The sequence below is a fragment of the Alosa sapidissima genome, chromosome 7, assembly GCF_018492685.1.
Source record: "Alosa sapidissima isolate fAloSap1 chromosome 7, fAloSap1.pri, whole genome shotgun sequence".
Taxonomy (NCBI): Eukaryota; Metazoa; Chordata; class Actinopteri; order Clupeiformes; family Clupeidae; genus Alosa; species Alosa sapidissima.
Genome location: NC_055963.1, coordinates 7477482 through 7500074, shown reverse-complemented (window position 1 = coordinate 7500074; position 22593 = coordinate 7477482). Strand labels below are relative to the sequence as shown.

Genomic DNA, 22593 nt, shown 5'->3' with positions numbered 1-22593 from the left:
TCACTTCCCCAGATTCCAAGCTGAATTTCCCTAGCTGACGTCAGCTGACTGTCTTGGCTGTACTAGCCGCTCCGGACATAGTGCTGTAAAAATGCTGCTCTCTGTGCCGCCAAGGACAGGAATCAACCCATATAACGGCTATACCAGCAGAACCAGTAAAAAGGTAAAGCGATATCGCCACGTCTTCTGTTCGTGCGTTTTGGACCGCTATTTAGCTTTATTCCAGTACATGTCGAAGCTGTATGATTGCATGACTGTAAGCTGCAGTGTCCTTGAAAGTGAGGAGAGCGTACAAAAATCTACTGTATCTCTATAGTTTAACGTTGCTGGTAACTCTGTGAAGAGTGCGCGAAAATGTTACGAACGTTATTGTGAGTATTTCGCGTGTTTCAGTTGGTGGTTTAAAGCTGATTTTCCCACTCCGCTGCTACAGGGAAAGTCAATGTTAAAGGATTAAACTTGCGACGCTAATTGTATGTGGATTATTGCACGCGCTAGTTGGCTGATTTAAAAGGAAGAGAATTGGAAATATAAAAGGGGTTTCTTTCTTGTCAGATATATGTTCAGTAAGCACTTTCATTTCTGTTCTCCGAAAATGTTCACCTTTTAGGAAAAACGTCAACATAAGAACTTTAACGAAGTTTTTTACGCCTAGCCATTTGCCCCACCCCTTAGAAATCTTAATACGATGACGGGAAACCATTGCCAACATTATGCAGCGGAAAGGTTTTAATAGTTAAAACTACAAGAACCACGATGGTCGCAAATTATATATTCAAACACGAGGATGTGTTTGTTAGACATACACAGGAAATGTGTTTCTCCGATCAATGTTGCCTGTCCATTGTAAGGTTAAATAATAACTATTGACCCTCTGTTATGTCACTATTTATATAGCTTGAAGAATCCCAGACATTGGGTTTATAGGCCATCTATTCGTAAATGAACCAATTCAACGAAATTATTCAATCTTATTTAGAGATTCTTCAGCCCTTCACTGTTAACTATAGGCTACAGCAACAAATAAATACCTAATATTTTTATTGGATTAAACCATCGCTAAAAAACAGTTTGTAAAATGTTATACTGTGTTTTTCAGAAGGCAAAACACCAGTGAAATTGGCACCCCTAAAACTAAATAGTGCTGGGTAAAATGGTGTTGAAGGGGTTAATGGGGGGAAAATCCATGAAATTGTTGTAATTTTCAGACATAGAACAATATTTGTATTTTAAGGACATGTTCCTGTTTTTGGATTAGTTTGCTGTTACTGATCAGAAATGATAACCCAAATGAACTCTGGTGGCTGATCCTTAATAATTAGCTAAATATCTAGATATTTAGATGATAAAAACTTGAATTAAATATAATTTTCTATCCCATGTCATGCAATGTGTGGACAATGTGTTACAATTGGCATGTCTGTCCAGATTTCCTTCTCTGTTGCCAAAGATCTCATTAATTGAAGTACACAGAGGAATTGATAGTTCTGCAATCCTCTCTCGGAATTAGTCTCAGTCTCTCATGCATGTAGATTCTTTTCACCTCTCAACTAAAAAAGGCCACCGCATGTGAAGCATCACCATGTGATCTGGGCAGAAATGAGTATTGAAGAGTGCTTACAGTGTTGCCTTTTTATCCTCGCTCCATCCAAAGCTTTAAGCTCTCACCACACTAGGAGATGCACTGACATGTTCAAATGACTGACACTGATGCAGGTGAGGCCTGAAGCACTCTGATTTGTTGGTTACATTTGGGCTGGTAACTGTAAGACTTTCCATTTTTCTTATTTTGGAGCCAGGGTCAATCACTGAAGGTTTTTTTCCCCTCAGAGCTTCTAGTTGATTGATCGCTGTAAAGTCAGTTTCACCAAACACTGCAAAAGCCGCCTCGAAATAGCCTGACTTTAATATCGGGGCATGCACATTTTACAAGAGGAGGTTATGGGCTAAGTCTACCAGAGCATCTAAGTCTTTCTGTATGGGCTATTTGCAGTAGCATATTCCTCATCTTTGAGCTTGTTGTTTCTGGCCATTGAAAGGCTGTGAATGACCCTGGAAACAGGAGAAACTGAGCATCAGAATTCAGTTCTCTTAAGTCAGAGGGTATGAGGGCTGAAACACAGCAGCTAAATGCCTGCAATCGTAAATGATGCAAAGTTGGTTCATATAAAATGTGCACCTCCTTTTTTAAGACTTTGCTAGTTGTGTAGTTGTGTGCATAGTATTGCCACAGCCCTCATGTAGAGCCTTTCTTTATAGAAAGCTTATTTTCATTCAGACGGAGGATGGAAGCGAGGCAGCAGCCAGTAACAGTAACATAATCTTTACACATGTGTACATCATTTATACTGTACATCAGCATCACACTCTTACAGTATAATGAGTTTACCATGAAGGTGAATAAAAAACCAAAATAAGAAAAAAACAGAGACATTAGGCAGTTAAATACATGTCTACCCCAACTTCCATTTGCTGAAAATCGCCAAGACTGTAGTGCAATAATTGCAGCTTAAAGCATCCTGCATTCATAAGATGATTTCCCCCCAGCAATTAACAAACATTTGTGACCTTACTGGACAAAATAAGACCCGTTTTCTTCCATTAGAGGCAAGATAAACACAAGCTCAGAGCAAAGGGTTAATGGAGACACTGGTAATGGTGCCTCAACAGAATGCAGCCCTCACTCAATTTGGCTCTTTTGCCTGCATTCCAGGAAAATTGTATTAAACGCTGGAAGTATATACCGTAAGCCCAAATCCATGAAAGTTAAAAAAGGTGTTGTGATAAAGAAGTAAACCCTGTTTGCAGTACTGATGATGTCCGTGAGACCAAGGCCAAGGAGTTTGATCTGGTAACTGCACTGACAAATTCCACAGGCATTCAATGCAATTTGGCGTCAAAATTCCAGAACTAAGTCTGGCCCCAAGTCAGTTCGGCATGTCAGCATTGTACACAGGCAAATTACAAACACCCCACACTGACTCCTTGAATCATTTCACTCCCTCCCTCACAGTTGGCAGGGATTCAGATTTCCCAGATTAATGACCTGAAATTCCTGGAATTCGGGACTCAAACAATGTGCCCATTAGAAAAAAAAGGCATGGGGTGGTGAGCCTCTACAAATCTATTTTAATCAAGGAAACCTACCTTATGACACTAGGAAAACTTGAAGGCACACTAAGGAAATCTTATAAACCGTGACTAGACTAAATCCTGATACGTTTTTTTTTCTCTCTTTCAAGGAAGCAGGGGGAGGGCAACTGAGGATTAAAACTTTTTTGTCCCTTTCCTCTGCTTTCGATTAAGAACCCCCCTCCCCTCCCCTCCCCTCCCCTCCCCCATATTTCAACTCTCTGATTTTATCCACTAGTCCAGTGTGCACATTCCAGAGATCAAGATTTGTATCTATTCAGGTGAAACGTTAAGAGATTATGGGCATTTCGTATATAACTTATGTGTATACTGAGGTTTACTCTATACTCAGTTGATGAAAAATGAGTTGATAATTCTTGTTTACACAGGTGATGATTGTAAAGATGAATGGTCTGTACAGCTCTTGTATCTGTTCCTGAGGTATTCACTGTGACCTCAAGCATGGCCCCACTCCCTGGTGTCAGACCAAAGTGTGTCTAAGCTTAATACGAGCAGGTTTAGCCAAGACTGCATCTGGAGGCCAAGTGTGCACACTGTCATACATTCCAAGTTCTACTAAAGTAAACGGGTCTAGCCGAGAATCAGACCCGAATGAACCCTCTACAGGGATATATTTAACACTGCTCTGCAGGAGCTAAACATTAATAGTCAGATCAGGAAGTCGGTGACAGCTGATGACATGCCTGAAGATGCTTTGTTTTTTTGTTTTGTTTTTTTTGGTGTTATTGATTTGTTGACCCGGCTTTGTCCTGCTGCGTCCGAAAGCGTGACCGGGCTTGGCGTGTAATGGCGCCCAAATAGGAACCAGACTAGCTGCAGGGCCGCTGACATGAATCTTTGTTAGTGTTACCGAGGATCGTGAGGAATGCGTCCACATTGGGCCTCTGTGTTCTCACTGGCGGATGAGCTAAAAGACGCGCGAGCGGCGACAGCAGTCCGCCGCGTTAGGAGCTTAAGAGTGAGAGAAACAGAGCAGACAGAAAAGAGGATGCCATTGTGTTGAACATCCTCGTGTGACAGAAGAATAAATGTATATTTCAGAAGCAGAGTTGTGCTGCCACGGTGCTGCATCTGTGAAAAATAAAGAGCGGAATGCTATCATGTCTAACAGCGGGAAGAAGGAACACTGCTCTGGTCTGGGATCTGAAGTCAGAAAATCAATCACAGTGTTTTAGAGCGAGAAACTGTGCAGAGAGATTCCTCTTCACAACATAGTTGGCGGTCAGAATCTCTGCAATACCTACACTGTTTCTTGGGTCCAGTGTGCTCTCTAAATCACATCACAACAGGCACCAGGGTGGACGCAGTCAGTGCGGATGAGATCGGCAGGCCTCGATTTTCCCAAAGCAAGCCAAGCGCAGCAGCTTTAATGAGACAGTGCCATCTGACTGGTGAACACATGAGAAGGATTAGCGCCTTCCGCTAATAAGCTCAGGCCCCAATTAGACAGTCCTTGGGCTCCCGAGGAGATCCTCATCTCCAGGAGCAGTGCTGCAGGTGCTCGGCCCCCAGTGCCCAGCTCGCCGTGGGAGCAGGAAAAAAAAGAGGCCACACAATGACTCAGCAAAACAAACAGTAACACAGCTCAACTTCTTTAGGGTGTCCAGCAGGCTAGGACAGAGAGAGAGAGAGAGAGAGAGAGGGATAGAGCTCAGTGAAAGTGTCAGTGTTTACTGTGACCATGCAAAAAGTGACAACATTGATTTGGTTCTACTACTTGAAAGCCTGAAAGTCAGAAATGGTTTGAGGCTAAATAATGAACGTGAACCATCCTGTCACCCTTGTGTCATGAGAACTATGTTGGTTTGAAGAGAGCTCATAACATAAGGCATCCCATAGCTGAGGTGCGGAAGTTAAGAACAGGAAAGGCAGCAGTGCTGAAGCAAAGAGAACATGTTGCTATGAAACCAGATTCATTTATGGGATGTTGGCAGTGGCACTGGGATTAGGACATGAAGGATTGCTGCTTTGGTAAAGAAGTAGGCTACTAGCAGTGACTAACACTCATCTCATCAGGCTCTCCTCTGCTCTCTCAGTCTGCTCTACAGTTGCTCTGTTGTCTTGTCCATTTGCACCACTTGTCAGCACACTCTCTTCTCTGTCCACTTCTATTTTTGACATTCAGATCTCTACAAAATAAAAAGGTTAGTCACAAAAGTGTCGGTAATGTCTCAGCCTTGTGGTCAAGTACATTTGCACATTATAGTTCCGTACCGTCTGCCCCTTCCATAACAAAAGTGGGGAAATGTGTCACAGCGGCCTGGCAGCGACCTTGTAGCACCCATCAGATTGGCCCACTGGCTGGCCCTGTGGTGTGATTTCATAGGCCTCTCTAATGAAAAACCTCATCCCTCCCTGCTCCTCTAACTGATGAGGAGTTAATTAGAAAACCAAGCTGAGAGAATGAACAAGAGAGAGAGAGAGAGCGAGAGAAAGAGAAAGCTGTTGGACTATAAGGACCTTGTCAGTGCTGCAGCTGAGAACAATTAAAAAGATTTTAATTAAAAGGAGTCAGAGTGATTTTTTATTTTTTGGGTGAGAGGGTACTTTCATTTTGGCTGCTCTCTAATATTGAATGAATGCCGCTTTTTCCTATCTAGATTGTAATGACTTTCATTCAAGTCTATGTAGGATGGTTAGACTTCCCTCAGCCTTAAGGTCATAACAGAATTCAATTACCTAAAAACATTTAGTCAGGCCTTGCCATGACAGAAGACTGTGGGCAATAAATGCTGTTTTGCATCACCAAATAAACCACATTCCATTTTATACCTACTTTGCAAATACATACACATTTGGAAGACCTTTTCTCAAGCAATGCTACAACAGGCAAACAAATGACTAGAACAAACAAATATACACGTAGTAACTTGGGATTGAACCTCAGTAAAACACCTCAGTAAAAGTAAAAAGTAAAAGAGGAGGTCGGTAGTTGTCCAGCCCATCTTTTCAGTGTTCATTTATTCTCTAGGTTGATATTATTCACCTCTGACATGTGCATCCGCTGTGACTGGGTGGAAGTCAGCTTGTGGACTTTGGATTCTTAAAGGCGCAGTACAGCCAGATTTTCTCTGGAAAGAAATGCTGATGATGATGAGTTAGTGTGATGATAGATGAGTGACTTTGTTTTCAGTGCAGTGTGTTTGATCTTCTCCAAAACTGGAGGCAGATACTTATTGCAGTGTGACATTGTTGGAAAGAGGAGATATGTAAGGCGTGTATGAAAATGTTTATTTTTTTTTGGACTTAATTATCCTATTTGTGTATTGGATTGGAACAACAAAACATGTATAGCACAAGCAGAAATATTTACATCAGTCTGGAATGGATCGCACCTTCAAATGTTCTCTTTGTTTCTTTCGCAGCAGGCGTATGTGTCCTCCACCCAACAGATGGCGCCACCCAGTCCCAGCACCACCACTACAGCCACCACCACCACCAGCAGCAGTAGCAGCAGTAATGGGAGCAGTATCTCAGCTGACCAGCTGAGCAAAACCAACCTCTACATCCGCGGCCTTCACCCTGGGACCACAGACCAGGATCTCGTCAAACTCTGTCAGCCGTAAGTCTCGTTAGCGTAGCTGCATCAGTTCTTGTTAAGAGGGATAAATGGCTCAAATAAAATGCCAGTACCGAAGAAAATTATAGTGTGGGAGGAACCTTAGGTGGCCTTACCAGAACAAGATGGTAAATAGACTGGAGTTGCAGTCTAAACAGCTTGCCTGAACCAGTCCTGTGGAACACATCTCTTACAAAAATGGTGGCTGTTAAACGTTGCTTTTTCTTCTGTATTCACCAACATATGGTAGAGCACTGCAGTTCTTCACAGTGCATCAGTTATCTTTAGTTTTCAAAATAGAGACTATAGGCAATTGCCATACAGTGGGATGGTCTCACAGGAAAAGTCAACAGTTTTGGGTTGAAGACAAAGATCTCATGTTGGCTTTTCGCAGGCCAGGTTTTCCAGTAATAGGCACGACAATTACTCCAACCCAGTTCAGCTCCAGCGAATGAAGTTAAAGTTCTGTGATGCTCGTGATGGTGGCATAAATAATGTAAAATCCCCAACCAAAGTTGCTCAAGATGGTCCACTCAGCTTGGATTGCTGTGTGAATTTCCGAAGACAATTTAAAGTACATGGGTAACTTTCCCACTACTAAAGCTATGGATACAGTTGTGACTATACACAGGCTTACTATAAATGATAGGACACTATTTCAGTTAAAAACGTGGAACTAGTCCTTGACCTATCAGGGTGTGACCGAGTTTGAGCTCACTTTTGCTGACGGAATATGTGTGCATGCACAACCAATGAAGTTATTTAGGCAGGCATTAAAATTCTGCCAGATTTGATCATAGATTTACTCAGTTTGTGTACTTGAAGACATTTCACCAATGTTATTTGTAGTCTTTACTTTTGAGTGAGATAATTAAAATGTGGAGCACTTCATGAGAAAAGAACGGACGGTTCACTGAATGTCACTTTCATTCAGCAGTTATCATTTCCTTGGTTGCTCATTCAACTTATTTGCATGCTTTTGTGTCCAGTATAGCTGCCAAATCATTCACTGTGTATTTTTGTACACCAACACAGAGAGATTTGTGAAAGTCTTTTTCACAGCTTTTTCAACACAACATCGCCAAATATATTGTCAAAATACATAATTTAGTCTAGAGTTGACAAATACAGGGTCTTGGCCATTTGCTAGTTAGCTCACTAGTCTTAGTCTAGTCTGTAAGGGGACTGTCTAGCACTGCTTCGCAAACCTAATATAGTAGTAGAATAAGTGGACCAAAGACTGAGCTTCAATCTAAGAGAGAGGTGCAGAAATAGAGAGAAAGAGCAGAGAGGTAGAGAAAGAGAAAGAGAGAAAGAGCAGAGAGGTGCAGAAATAGAGAGAAAGAGCAGAGAGGTAGAGAAAGAGAAAGAGAGAAAGAGCAGAGAGGTGGAGAAAGAGAAAGAGAGAAAGAGCAGAGAGGTAGAGAAAGAGAAAGAGAGAAAGAGCAGAGAGGTGGAGAAAGAGAAAGAGCAGAGAGGTAGAGAAAGAGAGAAAGAGCAGAGAGGTGGAGAAAGAGAAAGAGAGAAAGAGCAGAGAGGTGGAGAAAGAGAAAGAGAGAAAGAGCAGAGAGGTAGAGAAAGAGAAAGAGAGAAAGAGAGAAAGAGCAGAGAGGTGGAGAAAGAGAGAAAGAGCAGAGAGGTAGAGAAAGAGAGAAAGAGCAGAGAGGTGGAGAAAGAGAAAGAGAGAAAGAGCAGAGAGGTGGAGAAAGAGAGAAAGAGCAGAGAGGTAGAGAAAGAGAGAAAGAGCAGAGAGGTAGAGAAAGAGAAAGAGAGAAAGAGCAGAGAGGTAGAGAAAGAGAAAGAGAGAAAGAGCAGAGAGGTAGAGAAAGAGAGAAAGAGCAGAGAGGTGGAGAAATAGAGAAAGAGCAGAGAGGTGGAGAAAGAGAAAGAGAGAAAGAGCAGAGAGGTGGAGAAAGAGAGAAAGAGCAGAGAGGTAGAGAAAGAGCAGAGAGGTGGAGAAAGAGAAAGAGAGAAAGAGCAGAGGTGGAGAAAGAGAAAGAGCAGAGAGGTAGAGAAAGAGAAAGCGACCTTCTCTTTCACAGCTGTCTGGAAGACATGGCTCACATGAGGCAGCCCAGCCCTACAGGAAACTACGAGCCCAAGAGGAAAAGGAAAGACAAACAAAGGCAACGGGATGGAGAGAGGGGAGGGAACTGGAGATGCAGGCAAGCCATTACATCAGGTGTCTCATACCACGAGAAGTTGTGGGGTTATATGCCAAGGCAATTACAGCTGCTTTTTTATTGCAAAAACGGAGCGCCAATCAATCAGTGCAAACACATTGGTCGATTGCATGTATGAGGTTTCCAAAAACAGATACGCACTAAAACCTGGAGTACCAGATGTGAAAAAGTTGGGATGTTTATTTTACACCAGATATTTTTACAGTCTGCGACTATGAGTCATGTGTAAAACCCAACACTGAGAAATGCTTGTCAGACCAGTGCGGTACTCCTAACCCTCCCCTTCCCTGACGCCCCCTCCCCCCATCCCTCTCTTTCAGCCGCCCACCACTGTGACTGCCAGTTACCCCACACAGGCACAAAGGTCAGGGTATTTCCGCATTCTGGCCCCCCGGCCTCTCCCTGGGTGGCTGCTTGACCATGACACTTTGTTCTCACACATGGCTGCCTCTATCCTGGTCCCCTAGCGCAGCGTAAAGAAAGGCTGCACATCATCACAAGCTAACATATCTCAGAGCAAAAAGCTTTGGACTAAGCCTATATTTGCCACTGTCCATTGCTTTAAGACTACTGTCCTTTACATGGTTGGGCCTCATAAATGGATTCACTCATTTATTTACACTTTATATGTTTGCATTAAATCAATGTTTGCATATATATATATATATATATATATATATATATATATATATATATATATATATATATATATGCATTATACTATATAAAATTGCATTAAATGAATATGCGCAATGGATAGTTATCCATAAATATGACCATCGTTCATCTCCGCTGTTTAACCAGCCTCTTATCATGCTTGCATTGCATGGATAGTGCACTAATTCTTACAGACAAGCGTGTTAATGTGAGGGGTTCATGAATAATGGCCGGATGTTAGTTCACTCCTTAAAAACCTGAGTTTATTCCCAGAACTGTTGTAAAGACACCCAAACAGAAGGATTAATCATCAGCATCCATTCTTCCAATTTCAACTTCACAATCCGCCTCCCCACACACCTAATTGGACATTTTCTCATTTGTGTCTGATGAATAACATCCAATTCAATATAACACTTCTTGTCAGGTCATTAAGTTCTATTAATTTCTCGTTATAATTCAGAATTTAATTGAGGATCATAGAGGTGTTTTGAATGTGTGCTCGGAGGCTGTTGCACTGAGGGGAATGCTTGATTAGAGAGGAACACTGAGTAATACTTATGCGCTGAGTGTTCCTGGGACTCTGCTATCACAGTGGAGGAGATGCCTGGCATTTGGGTGCATTTGTTTGTCAGATGCAATACTTTTTGTTGGCTGGTATTATCATAGACTGTTTTATCATAGATGGTTTTATCATAGATCTATCTATCTATCTATCTATCTATCTTTCTATCTATCTATCTATCTATCCATCTATCCAGACACTTCTCCCCTATCATTATCATCAAAGGATTTTGCATGTACACACACACACACACACACACACACACACACACACTCACACACAGTGATCTTTTATGTATCAAACAATATATTGAGTTAAAATAGCTAGGAGCGCACTCACCTGTGAGGCTGTCTCTGCAGTGTATTAGCATAGTATTCACGCTAGCTCATGTTGTGTTTATGACAGCAGCCAGTGTTGATGTGTGGGCAGTAGTGGGATGGAGGGCACTAGGACCCAGATGATCCCTGTTCGATTAAAAAAAATCTGGCTGTTAGCAGTATGGCTTCCAGCCAACATTGCACAGGGCAGGCGAGGAGAATGATCAGGTTACATTTCAAATGCATGCAGAGAGAGAGAGAGAGAGTGTGTGTGTGTGTGTGTGTGTGTGTGTGTGTGTGTGTGTGTGTGTGTGTGTGTGTGTGTGTGTGGCAAGGGAGTAAGCACTATAGATCTCTTGCTGAGATCCATAGAGTGTGGATGATTCAGTGCACCTCTAAAAATACTCCCTCTGGCATATTAATGCTTCACTCTTCATGCCTCTGAATCTCATTCAGTTGTGTGATTAAGGCTGGAAAACACTGAACAACATCTGTTATTTAAAATACACTTAACCTGTGTGTGCCCTTACCATAACCTAGTGACCCTACAGAACCATGCTGAATTAGTTCCATCACAAGGGTTTCCCTGGATGTGACAGTTTTGCGTGGAATTGCCCCACTAGTTTTGTCTTTATGTCTCTTTATGGGTTATCATCAGAATGTGTGTATGAGTGTTTGTGTGTTTGAGTGTGTGTGTGTGTGTGTGTGTGTGTATGTGTGGTGGTAGTGGTAGATAGTGGCCCAGATAACTCTTCTAGCTCCATCTAGTCATCAGTGATGTGCTCTATGTAGCGTGTCAGTCAGTCAAACAGTACAGTACTGTGCCCTTGCTATTGCCTTGCTTACATCTAGGGGATTAACTTCACAAAATCACTCAAAGAAAATTAGTAGTTAATATGAGCTGTTAATCCTGCAAGTGGTAATATGTACAGTGTTTCAGGGAACAAATCTGCTACTATGTAACTGGATAACAATAACTTGAATTTGTAACTTCATAGAAGACTACTGTATTACCATATTAACCATATATAGACAGTGTATACATATTATGTAATTATGAAAGTATAGCTAAATGTGAATATTTTTCTTGTGATTTTTAAGGTATGGCAAGATTGTATCAACAAAGGCCATCTTGGACAAGACCACCAACAAGTGTAAAGGTGAGAGTCCCCCATTCCTTTGGAGCTGTAGTGTAGGTAGGCTCTGCCGCCCGCCTCCGCATCCACACACACCGAAGCACAGGAACGTGTTTGTCTCCAGCAGGTTTGTATGTGATGTAACCATTGGCCCTTGCATAACTCCACATCTGTCGAGCAGCACGGCTTCTCGTTGCCTTAATTTGCTCCCCTGAACAGCCTGAGTCTCATTTGCGTTGTCTCTGGGGTCCGCACGCACAACTTTGTTCTCTAGGATTATTAAAAAATGTGCTTTACCTGTCTTATGTTACAGTGCAGGGGAGTGAGTTGTGGCTGCATTCAGCCCTGGCTAAGCCATGGGTCTCTGAGCATTCAGTGTGTAGTTGCTTACATGCCATTTGTGTGTGTGTGTGTCTGTGTCTGTGTCTGTGCAGGTTATGGCTTTGTGGATTTTGACAGTCCAGCATCGGCACAGAAAGCAGTGACTGCACTGAAAGCTAGTGGGGTCCAGGCTCAGATGGCCAAGGTAAATGCAGGTTATTGAAATGCACATGTACAGTATACAAAGACACACACACACACACACACACACACACGCTCACACACACACGCTCACACACACACACACACGCTCACACACACACACACACACACACACACACACACACACATATGTGGTTTGCACACCTGGTTGTTTAATGGTATTGCATAAGACTGGAAAAGGCAGATGGCGTTCTGTTGTAGTCATCTAGTGATACAACTTCAAAGGCTGTGTGTCTCACTCACACACAGACACATAAACACACACACACACACTCACACTCACACACAGACACATAAACACATGCACCCTCCCACACAAGCTCACACTGGACCACAGGCCCAGCGGTCATTAAGTGTTGTTGTTGTTGTTGTTGTGTTGTAGCGGTTGTTTGTCAACGGGGTTCTTTTGTGTTGCCTGTGAAAGAGACGCCTGTCAGCCCCATTAAACTCGTCCGTGGCGTGTGAGTGCCACCCGCTGCAGTGCGGCCGCCGCCTCCTCCTCCGGGCAGACGTGGGCGGGGGGGGGGGGGGGGGCATGCGGGGGTTAGGGCTGAGGCTCTTTGCTCCTCACCGAGTCAAGTCAAGTTTATTTATATAGCGCATTTCATACACAGAGGTCATTCAATGTGCTTTACATAAACAAAACCAAACAATAATAACAAATAAAAGCATAGAAGAACAATATAGTCAAAGAATAGTTAAAAGGTAAAGATCATAATAAAAAGAAAACATAAAACACAAGGTAAAATCATTTAAAAATAAAGAATAACTAGATGTACCGCAGAGCGGTACAAAATATGACCGCCACCCAGTCCAGCACATTTTTTCCACAAAAATAAATCACACTGAAAGGCCTATATGATTCTAACTGTCTCACTAAATTGCATTATCCACACTCAATTCTCACTGGTATCTGCTAGACAACAAGTACCAAAACATGATTAGTTCATAGATTTCACATGTAAAATTCATTTTAACAGTATCCTTTGCCTTCAACCCTTTTGTGTCAAGGAGAGTGGCAACCCTAAGTCTTTCCTCCTATTTACCAAATATAATTACTTCAGTTTTTTCTTTGTTCAGCTGAAGAAAATTTTGGAGGGCCCCCTCCACCAGCAGGCCCAGTCTGGCCTGGCAGCAGTGGCAGTCCCCCAGCACAAAGAGCCAGTCTGTCCTGCTCTCCCTCCACGCCTCTCCCCCTCCTCCTCCTCCTCCTCGTCCTCCTCGCCCCCCCTACGCTCTCGTCTCTTGCCCGGCTGAGTCACTGTCTGAGCAGCAGCCGAGCAGCCCCACCGCCTGGGCCCACCACAGAGCCAGTGGCCCGTTAGGCACGCAGTCAAACCGCACTGGGCAACCACACCGGCCTGCCCCATCACTCACGCTAACCAAACAGGAGTTTACAGGAGCTGAAAGCTGCCGGGGCTGGGGCAGGAGGGGGGGGGCAGGGGAGGGGAGCCGGGCATGTTGGGGGCTGGTTTGCTGTTCACTCCTGCTTCTGCCGCTGCTCTGGCTGTGGCTGGTTGGCTCAGTCTGGAGTTGTGACCGCGTCGTGTCGCCTGCTTATTTTAGCGCCGTTTACCAGCAGCGTCGCCGCTCCTGACACGCGCCAAATGAGTCAGTTTTCCAGAAAAGTTTCTGTTTTCTTGTTCTCTCGCCTCCTGCCTTCTCTCCCTCTCCGCTTCTCTCCTCCTCCTCCCCCCTCCTGACTCCATCTCGAGTGGGAGCAAGTCGTTGTGAGGGGAGTGATGAGATGTGTGAAAATCATCAACTTCACGGGCAGGTCACCGCGGTGGGGGCCATGCATAATTCATGGGATGGAGATGAGTTTGTAATACATTTACAGCTTTTTAATCTCATCCGCACGCCGAAGTCATGAATATGCAAAGCAGCAGCAGGGCGAATCGCCGGATTCGCTATCTCTCTGCTATCTCTGCTGCCTCTCGCTAATTTGTTTATGCAAGTGACACATAGAAACGGCTCAAGTGCTCACTCAGACGATAAGCAGGCGGATTGAATCGGTGTGTCTAATAATTGCAGGGCGGTAGGAGGACACGGCACCAGCGCTTTCATTCCTATGGAAATCATGGCATCTTCCAGACACACTCCACTGTAAGGTGGCGCTGGTCTCATCCCAGCCTGTGAAATTGAGGTCAGGGAGAAGGGTCCAGAGTGGGGTGTAGGTGTGTGGATAAACTGTGTGTGTGTTTGGGGGGAGGGGGGCCCCTGAGTAATGAGTGGGAATGCATGAATGTACCGTTTGTATGCAATTGGTATATTATAATTCCTTGAGCCATGGGACAAAATATGATGCAAAATCAAAAAAAAAAAAAAAAAAGCTTATGCCATGACGAATGACTAGATTTAACAGATATGTTTTGATACAACCTCACAACTTTTTTAATTTGTATACAAATTTGCCTTTTAGACCCCCCAAAACAGGACATTCATTTTCACCTAAATATTTCCAAACATACACTTGCGTTTTACTTAAGACCAACAATTCCTCAATAAATATAAATAGCAACAAAATGTTGATCTGATGGAGCACATGTCTGAAGATGACAAAAACCTGAATCTGTAATCATTTTGATGATTTAAATATATGAGTTGCCAATACTGCTGTTGATCGCCTTTAAAACATGTTATTAATTAAGATTAGATACATGTTAATACTTAAGATTGGATACATGTTATTACTTAAGATTAGATACATGTTATTACTTAAGACTAGATACATGTTATTACTTATGAAAGATTGAACCCTCCTCTGTGGACACACTATAGGGAAAAGTAATGAAATGTCACAAATTTCAACTGATTACTAGATTTGAGGACAATACACTTTGCCTGTGGTGATCTGAAATCAGGCACTTTAACTAGCCTAGTTCAATCTCTTGAAAATTCTATGAGGAACCTTAAGACATAGATCTTTTTTTTTTTAAAGTACTTAAATAGTTTGTATACAACAACAGGAATGTACAAGTCTGACGGATTAGTTCAAATGTCAGCAGGCATGGTTCAGAATGACAGCACAAAATGAAACTTCTTCACCAGGAAAGCCAGGATGTGATTCGCAGTAGGCTTCATGGAAGCTGGGAGTGGTGTGTGCCGTTATCATGTTCCTTGGTTTAGGAGTTGCTCCATTCAGCCTCAGTCCTCGTCCACACACAGCCTCACACAAAGGCCCTGTCTTCTCCCTGACTCAAGGGGCTTGTGTAATAGCCGCTGCCCTCCACCCCCGGCTCCCACCACCAGTTTTTGGGAGAAAGAGGACGGGGCTCCCTTGAGAGAGGGTTCAGGCCGAGTACAGCCAGCCTATCTTCCCCCTCCATCTCCAGCACATTCCGCCCCCCCCCCCCCACCCCCACCCCCACCACCTCTCCGTCCACACTCACACTCTCTCCCTCTCTCTTTGGCTCAGCTGATCCCCCCCACCCCCACCCCCACCACCTCTCCGTCCACACTCACACTCTCTCCCTCTCTCTTTGGCTCAGCTGATCCCCCCCCCCCCCCACCACCTTCCCACCTCCTTTCCTAAAAACTCAGCTCTTATTTCAGTCCTCCCCCCTCTTCCTTGTTCTCTCCCTTCCTCTCTCCTCCCTTCCCTCCATCCTTCCCTCCCTCCCTCTCTTCCTCCCTCCCTTCTCTCTTGTCCTGTCTGACTTTCTATCACCCCTATTCAAATTGCACCGATGCCATCTCTGCACCACTGTTTTGACTGCGGCTCTCCAATAGCTCATATTTTTGTCTGAGGACACCCACTGCTGCGCGCTGGCTCCACATTCTATAGTTTGTACAGCACCATATGGAGATGGCTGTGTGTGTGTGCTTTTTTTCCAGACTGTGGAATGTTCCTCTTTTATGGCTTTCATATCTCCAGACTCGAATAACTCAAGCAGCGTTTTCAGCTCAACACCCGGAGTCTTGTCGCTGGATTTCTGCTTGCTCTTGTCAAACTGTCGATCTGGGAAAACATCTCACACTCAGGTTTATGGAAGCAGACGTTTGACTTTGAAATGTCCAGAATAAGGCCATACATCTTAGGGAAAATACACCCTATGTCCCCTGGAGGGAACAAAAGTCCTTTCAGATGTACAAAATGCCTCGACACACTACGAGTCCTATATGTCTTAATCGTATTTCCAACCCAGTTAGAAATGGTATGCCTCAGTTAGCTTCACAGTTGAAATCTGTCAACAGAGTGCGGCTGTAGTGTCAGACACAGGCTTCCTCTCATCCCCCGCCACATCCCTCTAATGAAGACGTCCAATGTGTCTCTCCTCCCTCAGCAACAGGAGCAGGACCCCACCAACCTGTACATCTCCAACCTGCCCATGTCCATGGACGAGCAGGAGCTGGAGAGCATGCTTAAGCCCTTCAGCCAGGTCATCTCCACCCGCATCCTCCGAGACGCCAACGGCACCAGCCGCGGCGTAGGCTTTGCCAGGTCAGTTCCACCCCTGCTGCATCCCGGCCCCCTGCTGGCGGCCACCGCACATGACACCCGCACTGCACGAAGCACAGGACAGCTGGACAGTAGGGTCAAGACTGCACACCTGCCCCACTCACAGTCTGATCTTGCACGTCTCGTTGAGATCAGTGTGGCATACAGAGCTTAGTCATTACAGATAACTGATCCCCTTCAGTGGTGACTGCACTGTATTGAAATGACTTTCCAGGCCTCCTTATTTACCTCTGAGACTATGTTTTATTTCCATTCTCTTATGTTATTCATGCAAGTGTCTATTATCAGAGCCACAATGGAACATTATCAGGCATCATCAGCGAGGCTTGTTTTTTTATTGCACAGCATTCTTCATCCACACAAGCTGCCAGAAAAAAATGATCAGTATGCCATTACGGTGCCTCATTTTAATGTGCGGTCTGCTTAATAGGATGGAGTCAACAGAGAAATGTGAGACCATCATTCAACATTTTAATGGCAAATACATAAAGACTCCTCCTGGCGTGCCAGGTACATCATGTTTTTATTCTCCCTTTTATGCTTTTATGAGATGTACCCCCCCCCCCCCATCTAACCCTGGCCCTGTGCTCACCACCCCCCCAGTGCCCACGGAGCCCCTGCTGTGTAAGTTTGCGGACGGAGGCCAGAAGAAGCGGCAGAGTCAGGGGAGGTACCAGCAGAACGGGCGGCCCTGGACGAGGGAGGGGGAGACGGTGAGTTTGGGCTCGTCTTCGCAGCATAGACAAAGTTTAACCTGACAGGTTGACCTTTAGAGTCCAATGTAACCGAGGTTTGCCCCGGAATATCATTATCAGTTCACTGTACGACTTTTGCTCATGTGAATGTTTTAGCTCCTGACCACCTGATTACAGGTGTGCAAGGGGTCACATGCATAAACAAGTCATGACCTTTGTTAAAGCCCAGATGATGAAAATGTCATGGATCTAAATGAGATGAGAGGTTTTAATGTACAGAGGACTGTGTAAACGCTATTCTCTTCCTGTCACAGGGAGGAATGACGTTGACCTATGACCCCACCCCAGCCTTACAGAATGGGTATGTGAACGTAGCATTTGACTTTTCCATATGAGAGGCATTGTGACCCTGTGGTTCATTTGGAGGGTGATGACAATGAGCTTTATTGGGTTGTAGGTTCTACTCATCGCCCTACAGCATGGCCCACAACCGAATGATTGCACAGACGTCCATTTCACCGTACATGCATTCTCCCGTATCCACCTATCAGGTGAGTGCAGCTGTCTCGGTTGCTAAAGCCTCCAAAGAACCTTTCTTGTACAGGCTCAAGAGGTAGTGTGTAGTCTGTTTAATATCGCTGTAACCTGATTGTCATAATGAAATTAAACAATAACTTACCAGAGACCCTGGCCAGAGCACTGTAATTATTTAACGGGGTGAATAAACTTCAACAGCATTACAGTGAAGATTATTACAGTTTTTCTTGATTTCTAATATGCACTTTATCATCATCTTCACCTTCTTAGCATAGCAGAAGTCATCATTTACAAATGTGTTAACACTTGTGATAATGATTTCACATGTTTTACACACTTTTTCCAAACATTTAACATAGCAGTCACAGAAAGACTGTGAAACTCCTTTGCATTAGTCTTTAGTCAGTCTTTATCCATAAGAGATGCCACCTCTGCTCTGTGTTGCTATTGCTATCAAAGAGACCAAAGGCACATTTAGAGAAAGTACTGTATCGCCTGTTTGGTGAAGAAGGCAGTTCAGTTTCACTTATCGGCCGATATATTATTGGCCGATAAGTGAAAAAATGAAAATATTATTATCGGTCCGATAACAGAATTCTGGCCGATAATTTGCGCCGATATTTTTTAAAGTCCTAATTTAGGCCTACGTAAGGTCCGTCTGGCTACACTGAACTACTTGAGCTTGGTTGGCTATACTTTTTCCTCAATATAATATCAGCGGTGTGAATGTATTTCACCACTCTAAAAAAAATCTGTGGATATGCGTTCATTTGGGAATCTCAAAATCGTCTCGTGAATGATCCGCCATTTAACCTTACCAGAGCGGAGCTCAGCCCTATCTAGAGCCGTCTTGTGCTGGTGTGTTTGCACTTTACCGCGCTGATCGGGGAAACAAATAAGCAAACTCGTTAGTGGGACGAGTACATAAGTAGCCTAGGCCTAGTACTAAGTTGTGTTTTAGTATTATATTTGCATTACGTTTGGGTTTTGTATTACTACCTAGAAATATGCTAGCCATTACTGCTTCAGTTCCAGACAGGTCATCATAATAAGTTATTAAAACCTTCGGGGCTAACCCCTTTCATTTCTGCTGCAGCAGGTTGTGCGCAACAGAGTAGACGGACATAAGATACAGTCTGAGGAATTGCAGCTTTATTCAGTTGAAACTAAACATAAGTTTCCCTCACAAACTCTGATTTGGTCACTATACTGTAGCTTATTCCAGCCACTCACTCGCAATTCACTGACGTCAGGTTCACTTAAAGGAGCCACACATACTGTAGGGCTAGGCTACTGTTATGTTGTTGACTGCCGCACTATTGAGGACTATTATGAGTTCTGTCCATCATTTGGTGGTAGGTAAAATTACTGCAATAAAATTATGCTTATTCAATGCTTTCCCCAAATCACTTTTCACAATTTTTTTTCAAGAGTAATATTATCGGTTATCGTATCGGTATCGGCCACAACAAACCAATAAATATCGGTTATCGTTATCGGCCCTAAAATTCCATATCGGTGCATCTCTAGTCTAGGTTCTTACTGTAGGTCTTACATGTCACTGACAGTTACATCTTGGGACGAATTAATACAATTAATGCTGTGATACGCTTGTTTGTCTTTTTAAACATATAACTACGCAAAGTATGGAGAGATGGCATAGACATAACAAAAATTGGGGCTGAACTTCCTCATATTGAAAACATTGTGGTGGGATGTATAGTTGAAAGCACGATTTTACCACAAATTCAAGTGTTTGATGGAAAAATCTGTGTTTTAAATGTTTTGTCGCTGTCAGAGCCTTTTGCAAACAAAATGTGTAATTTTGGCTAGAGTGCTTCTGTTTAGGCCTGTGTGTTAATTGTTTTGAAAGCATGTTGTAAGAGTTGACATAAGCATTAAATCTATTGAGAAAAACTGTATTTCAACGATGCCCAGATTGTTTAATTAACTTTGTCGAATCCCAAACCATTTTGTATTCGACACACAAGCTTCAGACTGCTTGTCTTTCCTTCTCTGCTGCAGGTACACAGTCCATCCTGGATGCATCCCCAGTCATACCTCATGCAGCCCACAGTAAGCACTCAGCCATCTGCTCCAGAGTCACTGGGGGTCTGTGTGTGTGTGTGTGTGTGTGCGTGCGTGTGCCTGTATTGTGTGTGTATTGTGCGTGTCTGTATGTGTTAGTGAGTGAGTGAGTGAGAAAGAGAGAGAGAGAGAACAAAAGGGAAGGAATGTGTACATTTTTTCGCATCATTATCTGTGCGTCTGAGTGAAAGTGAGAGGGACAAAGGCAGAGCGTACATGTCTGTAAACGTTTATCTCATCACGATCTATCTGTGTGTGTTTGTGTGTGTAGGGAACTGTCCTGACGCCCACCATGGAGCACCCCATGTCCATCCAGCCCACCTCTATGATGGGCCCCCTCGCGCAGCAGCTCAGCCACCTATCACTGGGCAACGCCGGCACGGTAAGTCCATCCTGCACTCTCAGTCCAGATTGTTTGTGTAATAGTTCTGGTGTTTTATAATATAGGACCCCCCCCCCCCATAATGCAAGTTTGGCTATGCACACTGTATCAGGGATAGCAACTGTTAAATGTCATTTTGTTACAAAATCATTTGAGCTGAGTAGTCTGGTAGTGTTCTTCAGGAGACGGGTCAGACTCGTGGTGCTGGGATGAGAGCGGGCGCTGTGCGGAGCGCCATACGGCTCCTTCTAGTGGCCTCTGTTGCTTCCTATCAGTTCACTGGAAGCCTGGAGTGTGGGGAGGGGCGGGGTAGAAACAGCAGACACCTCCAGCCCGCTCCAGAGCTGGCAGCAGCGCGGAGTCTGGTTCTCATCAGACACACCAGGCATATGTTATGTCTCCAGTCTGAGTGGAGGTTTTCGTGGTGAGAGAACTAATGAAATCCCATGCGCACGCAGTCGCTCCAGTTTTGTAACCTGTCCCTTCTTGGACCCCCCCCCTCCCTCTCTCTCTCTCTCTCTCCCTCTCTCCCTCTCTCGCTCTCTCTCTCTCTCTCCTCCAGTATATGGCTGCCAACACGGCTATGCAAGGGACTTACATCCCCCAGTACACTCAAGTGCCTCCCTCCAGCGTCGCAGTAGAGGTGAGAAACGGCAGGGAAAAAACCATGAGGAGACTGCTTGGGAGCGTCCATGCCTATTCCTGGGGTAACGCTTGCCTCTGTCTCCCACAGGAAAACAACGTTCCACAACAGCAGGTCGCCATAGAGACCCCGACGGAACACACCACCTACTCCTACCAGCACAGCAAATGAGGAGGTGGTGAGTCGTCTCTGTTACACTGAAGGGGGAAGCCAGGGTGCAGTAATCATAATAATAAACTGAAATGCCAGGAGATGTGTGTCCAGGGCTCTTTCCATAGTTACCGGAGGAGAGGTGTTGCCTATAGAAGGGAATGGAGGTGTGCTTTATATATGTGTGTGTATGTGTGTGTGTGTACGTGAACTTATGTGATGTGACCACTGTATTTTCCAGTGTGAATCCTGTGGAGGTCCAGTGCGTGCTGGAGAGTGTTTCTCTCTGGGACAAGGACACGGTCTACCTGAAGCCAAGTGCTGAAAGACACTCAAAACACTACATGGACAAACACACACATGTTGAAGACAAAGAACGGAACAGATTTTTTTTTCTAAAAAAAGAAGACAAAAGACAAAAAAAAAACACTACCAAAAAGGAAAGACATTTTTATTCTACCACATATTTTTTGGTTCGTTCTGGGCAGCAGGCTAGCCCTGTGTGGAGGACTGCTTGCACAGAGTGCTGAAACTGCTGCATTTAAGAAGAGACTCTAAAGCTAAAGCAATGAAATGAACAAAACTGGCTAAGAAAACATCAAAGGCAACACACACATACACTCACTGTCAGACATACATGCAGAGACAGAGACTGATGCACAGCAAAAGCCTGAGCAACCCCCCCCCCCAACACACTTACACACACACACACACACACACACACACACACACACATACACACACATACACAAACAAACAAACAAAGGCTACACACACACACAGAGAAACGTTATTTTTCTGCACGTAATACAACCATTTTTTTTATTATTCTGGGAGTCCAGAGTTAAATGAGAAAATTGAGGCTACACCATGTGTCGTTTTAGAATTTTAGTATGATTTATTTGTTCTTTTCTTTTTGAAGTGTTATTTTGAATTCTTAAGCTGTCAGCTACAGTGAAAATGTTTTTTTGTACAGGTCAAGAGGTCATCCAGCAATCAACATGTCCTTTTTTGCAATGATGTGGCTTTATTTTTAACAAATTAAAAGATTTTATGTGAAACTATTAACAAACTGCTTAAAGCTGTTTTGTTCTGATGGCAGTGGGGGTTTCCCATAATGTGTAGTTCTTTTAGAATTGTGAACATCACTAATTCCTCTTGTAGAATTACATAGCAGTGGTTGAGCCTACCATAGGCAAAAAATTAATTTGGCAGGTTTCATTCCATACAAAGCCTGCTATTACAATAGATCTGGTTAGAGTCAGAAAAAGTTAATTTTAAAATGCTTTAAAATGTCAGTCGACTGAACAAAAGGAAATAGAAAGCCCAGTAGAATTTCTGTGGTAGGCTAGAAATGTATTGCCCGCATATCTTACGATGGTGCTACTGTTTGTGGGGCAAGTCTGCCCCCTGTCTTCGCCTCCATACCTTGTGTCCATGCCATTCACTGAACATCACTACCATGCAAAGTAGCTTTAAGCAGTTTTGATGGATGGCTTAGGAATAAACTGTCCAATACTTCA

At 43.9% G+C, this 22593-nt stretch overlaps 1 protein-coding gene across 2 annotated transcripts; it reads left to right on the top strand.

Annotated features, from left to right (window-relative positions):
* Positions 1-17: 17 nt before the first annotated feature.
* On the top strand, positions 18-22593 carry LOC121713841 (RNA-binding motif, single-stranded-interacting protein 2-like). 2 transcript variants are annotated; one of them, XM_042098848.1, is made up of 14 exons: positions 20-163; positions 6519-6715; positions 11536-11594; positions 12005-12096; positions 16400-16557; positions 17006-17085; positions 17179-17288; positions 17585-17631; positions 17728-17821; positions 19833-19883; positions 20167-20277; positions 20840-20920; positions 21011-21098; positions 21312-22593. In XM_042098848.1, the coding sequence occupies exons 1-13, from the start codon at positions 92-94 to the stop codon at positions 21089-21091; spliced, it is 1233 nt and encodes a 410-aa protein (XP_041954782.1). In that variant the 5' UTR covers positions 20-91; the 3' UTR covers positions 21092-21098; positions 21312-22593. The 2 variants fall into 2 exon arrangements, with proteins under 2 accessions (XP_041954780.1, XP_041954782.1); XM_042098846.1 differs by having other exon boundaries at positions 18-163; positions 20840-21098.

Excerpts from the sequence above, each read along its gene's own strand:
- LOC121713841 (XM_042098846.1), top strand. The coding sequence starts at position 92 with ATGCTGCTCTCTGTGCCGCCAAGGACAGGAATCAACCCATATAACGGC. Across the intron at positions 17,289-17,584 it reads GGACGAGGGAGGGGGAGACG|GGAGGAATGACGTTGACCTA; the intron begins GTGAGTTTGGGC and ends TTCCTGTCACAG. Across the intron at positions 17,822-19,832 it reads CTCCCGTATCCACCTATCAG|GTACACAGTCCATCCTGGAT; the intron begins GTGAGTGCAGCT and ends TCTCTGCTGCAG.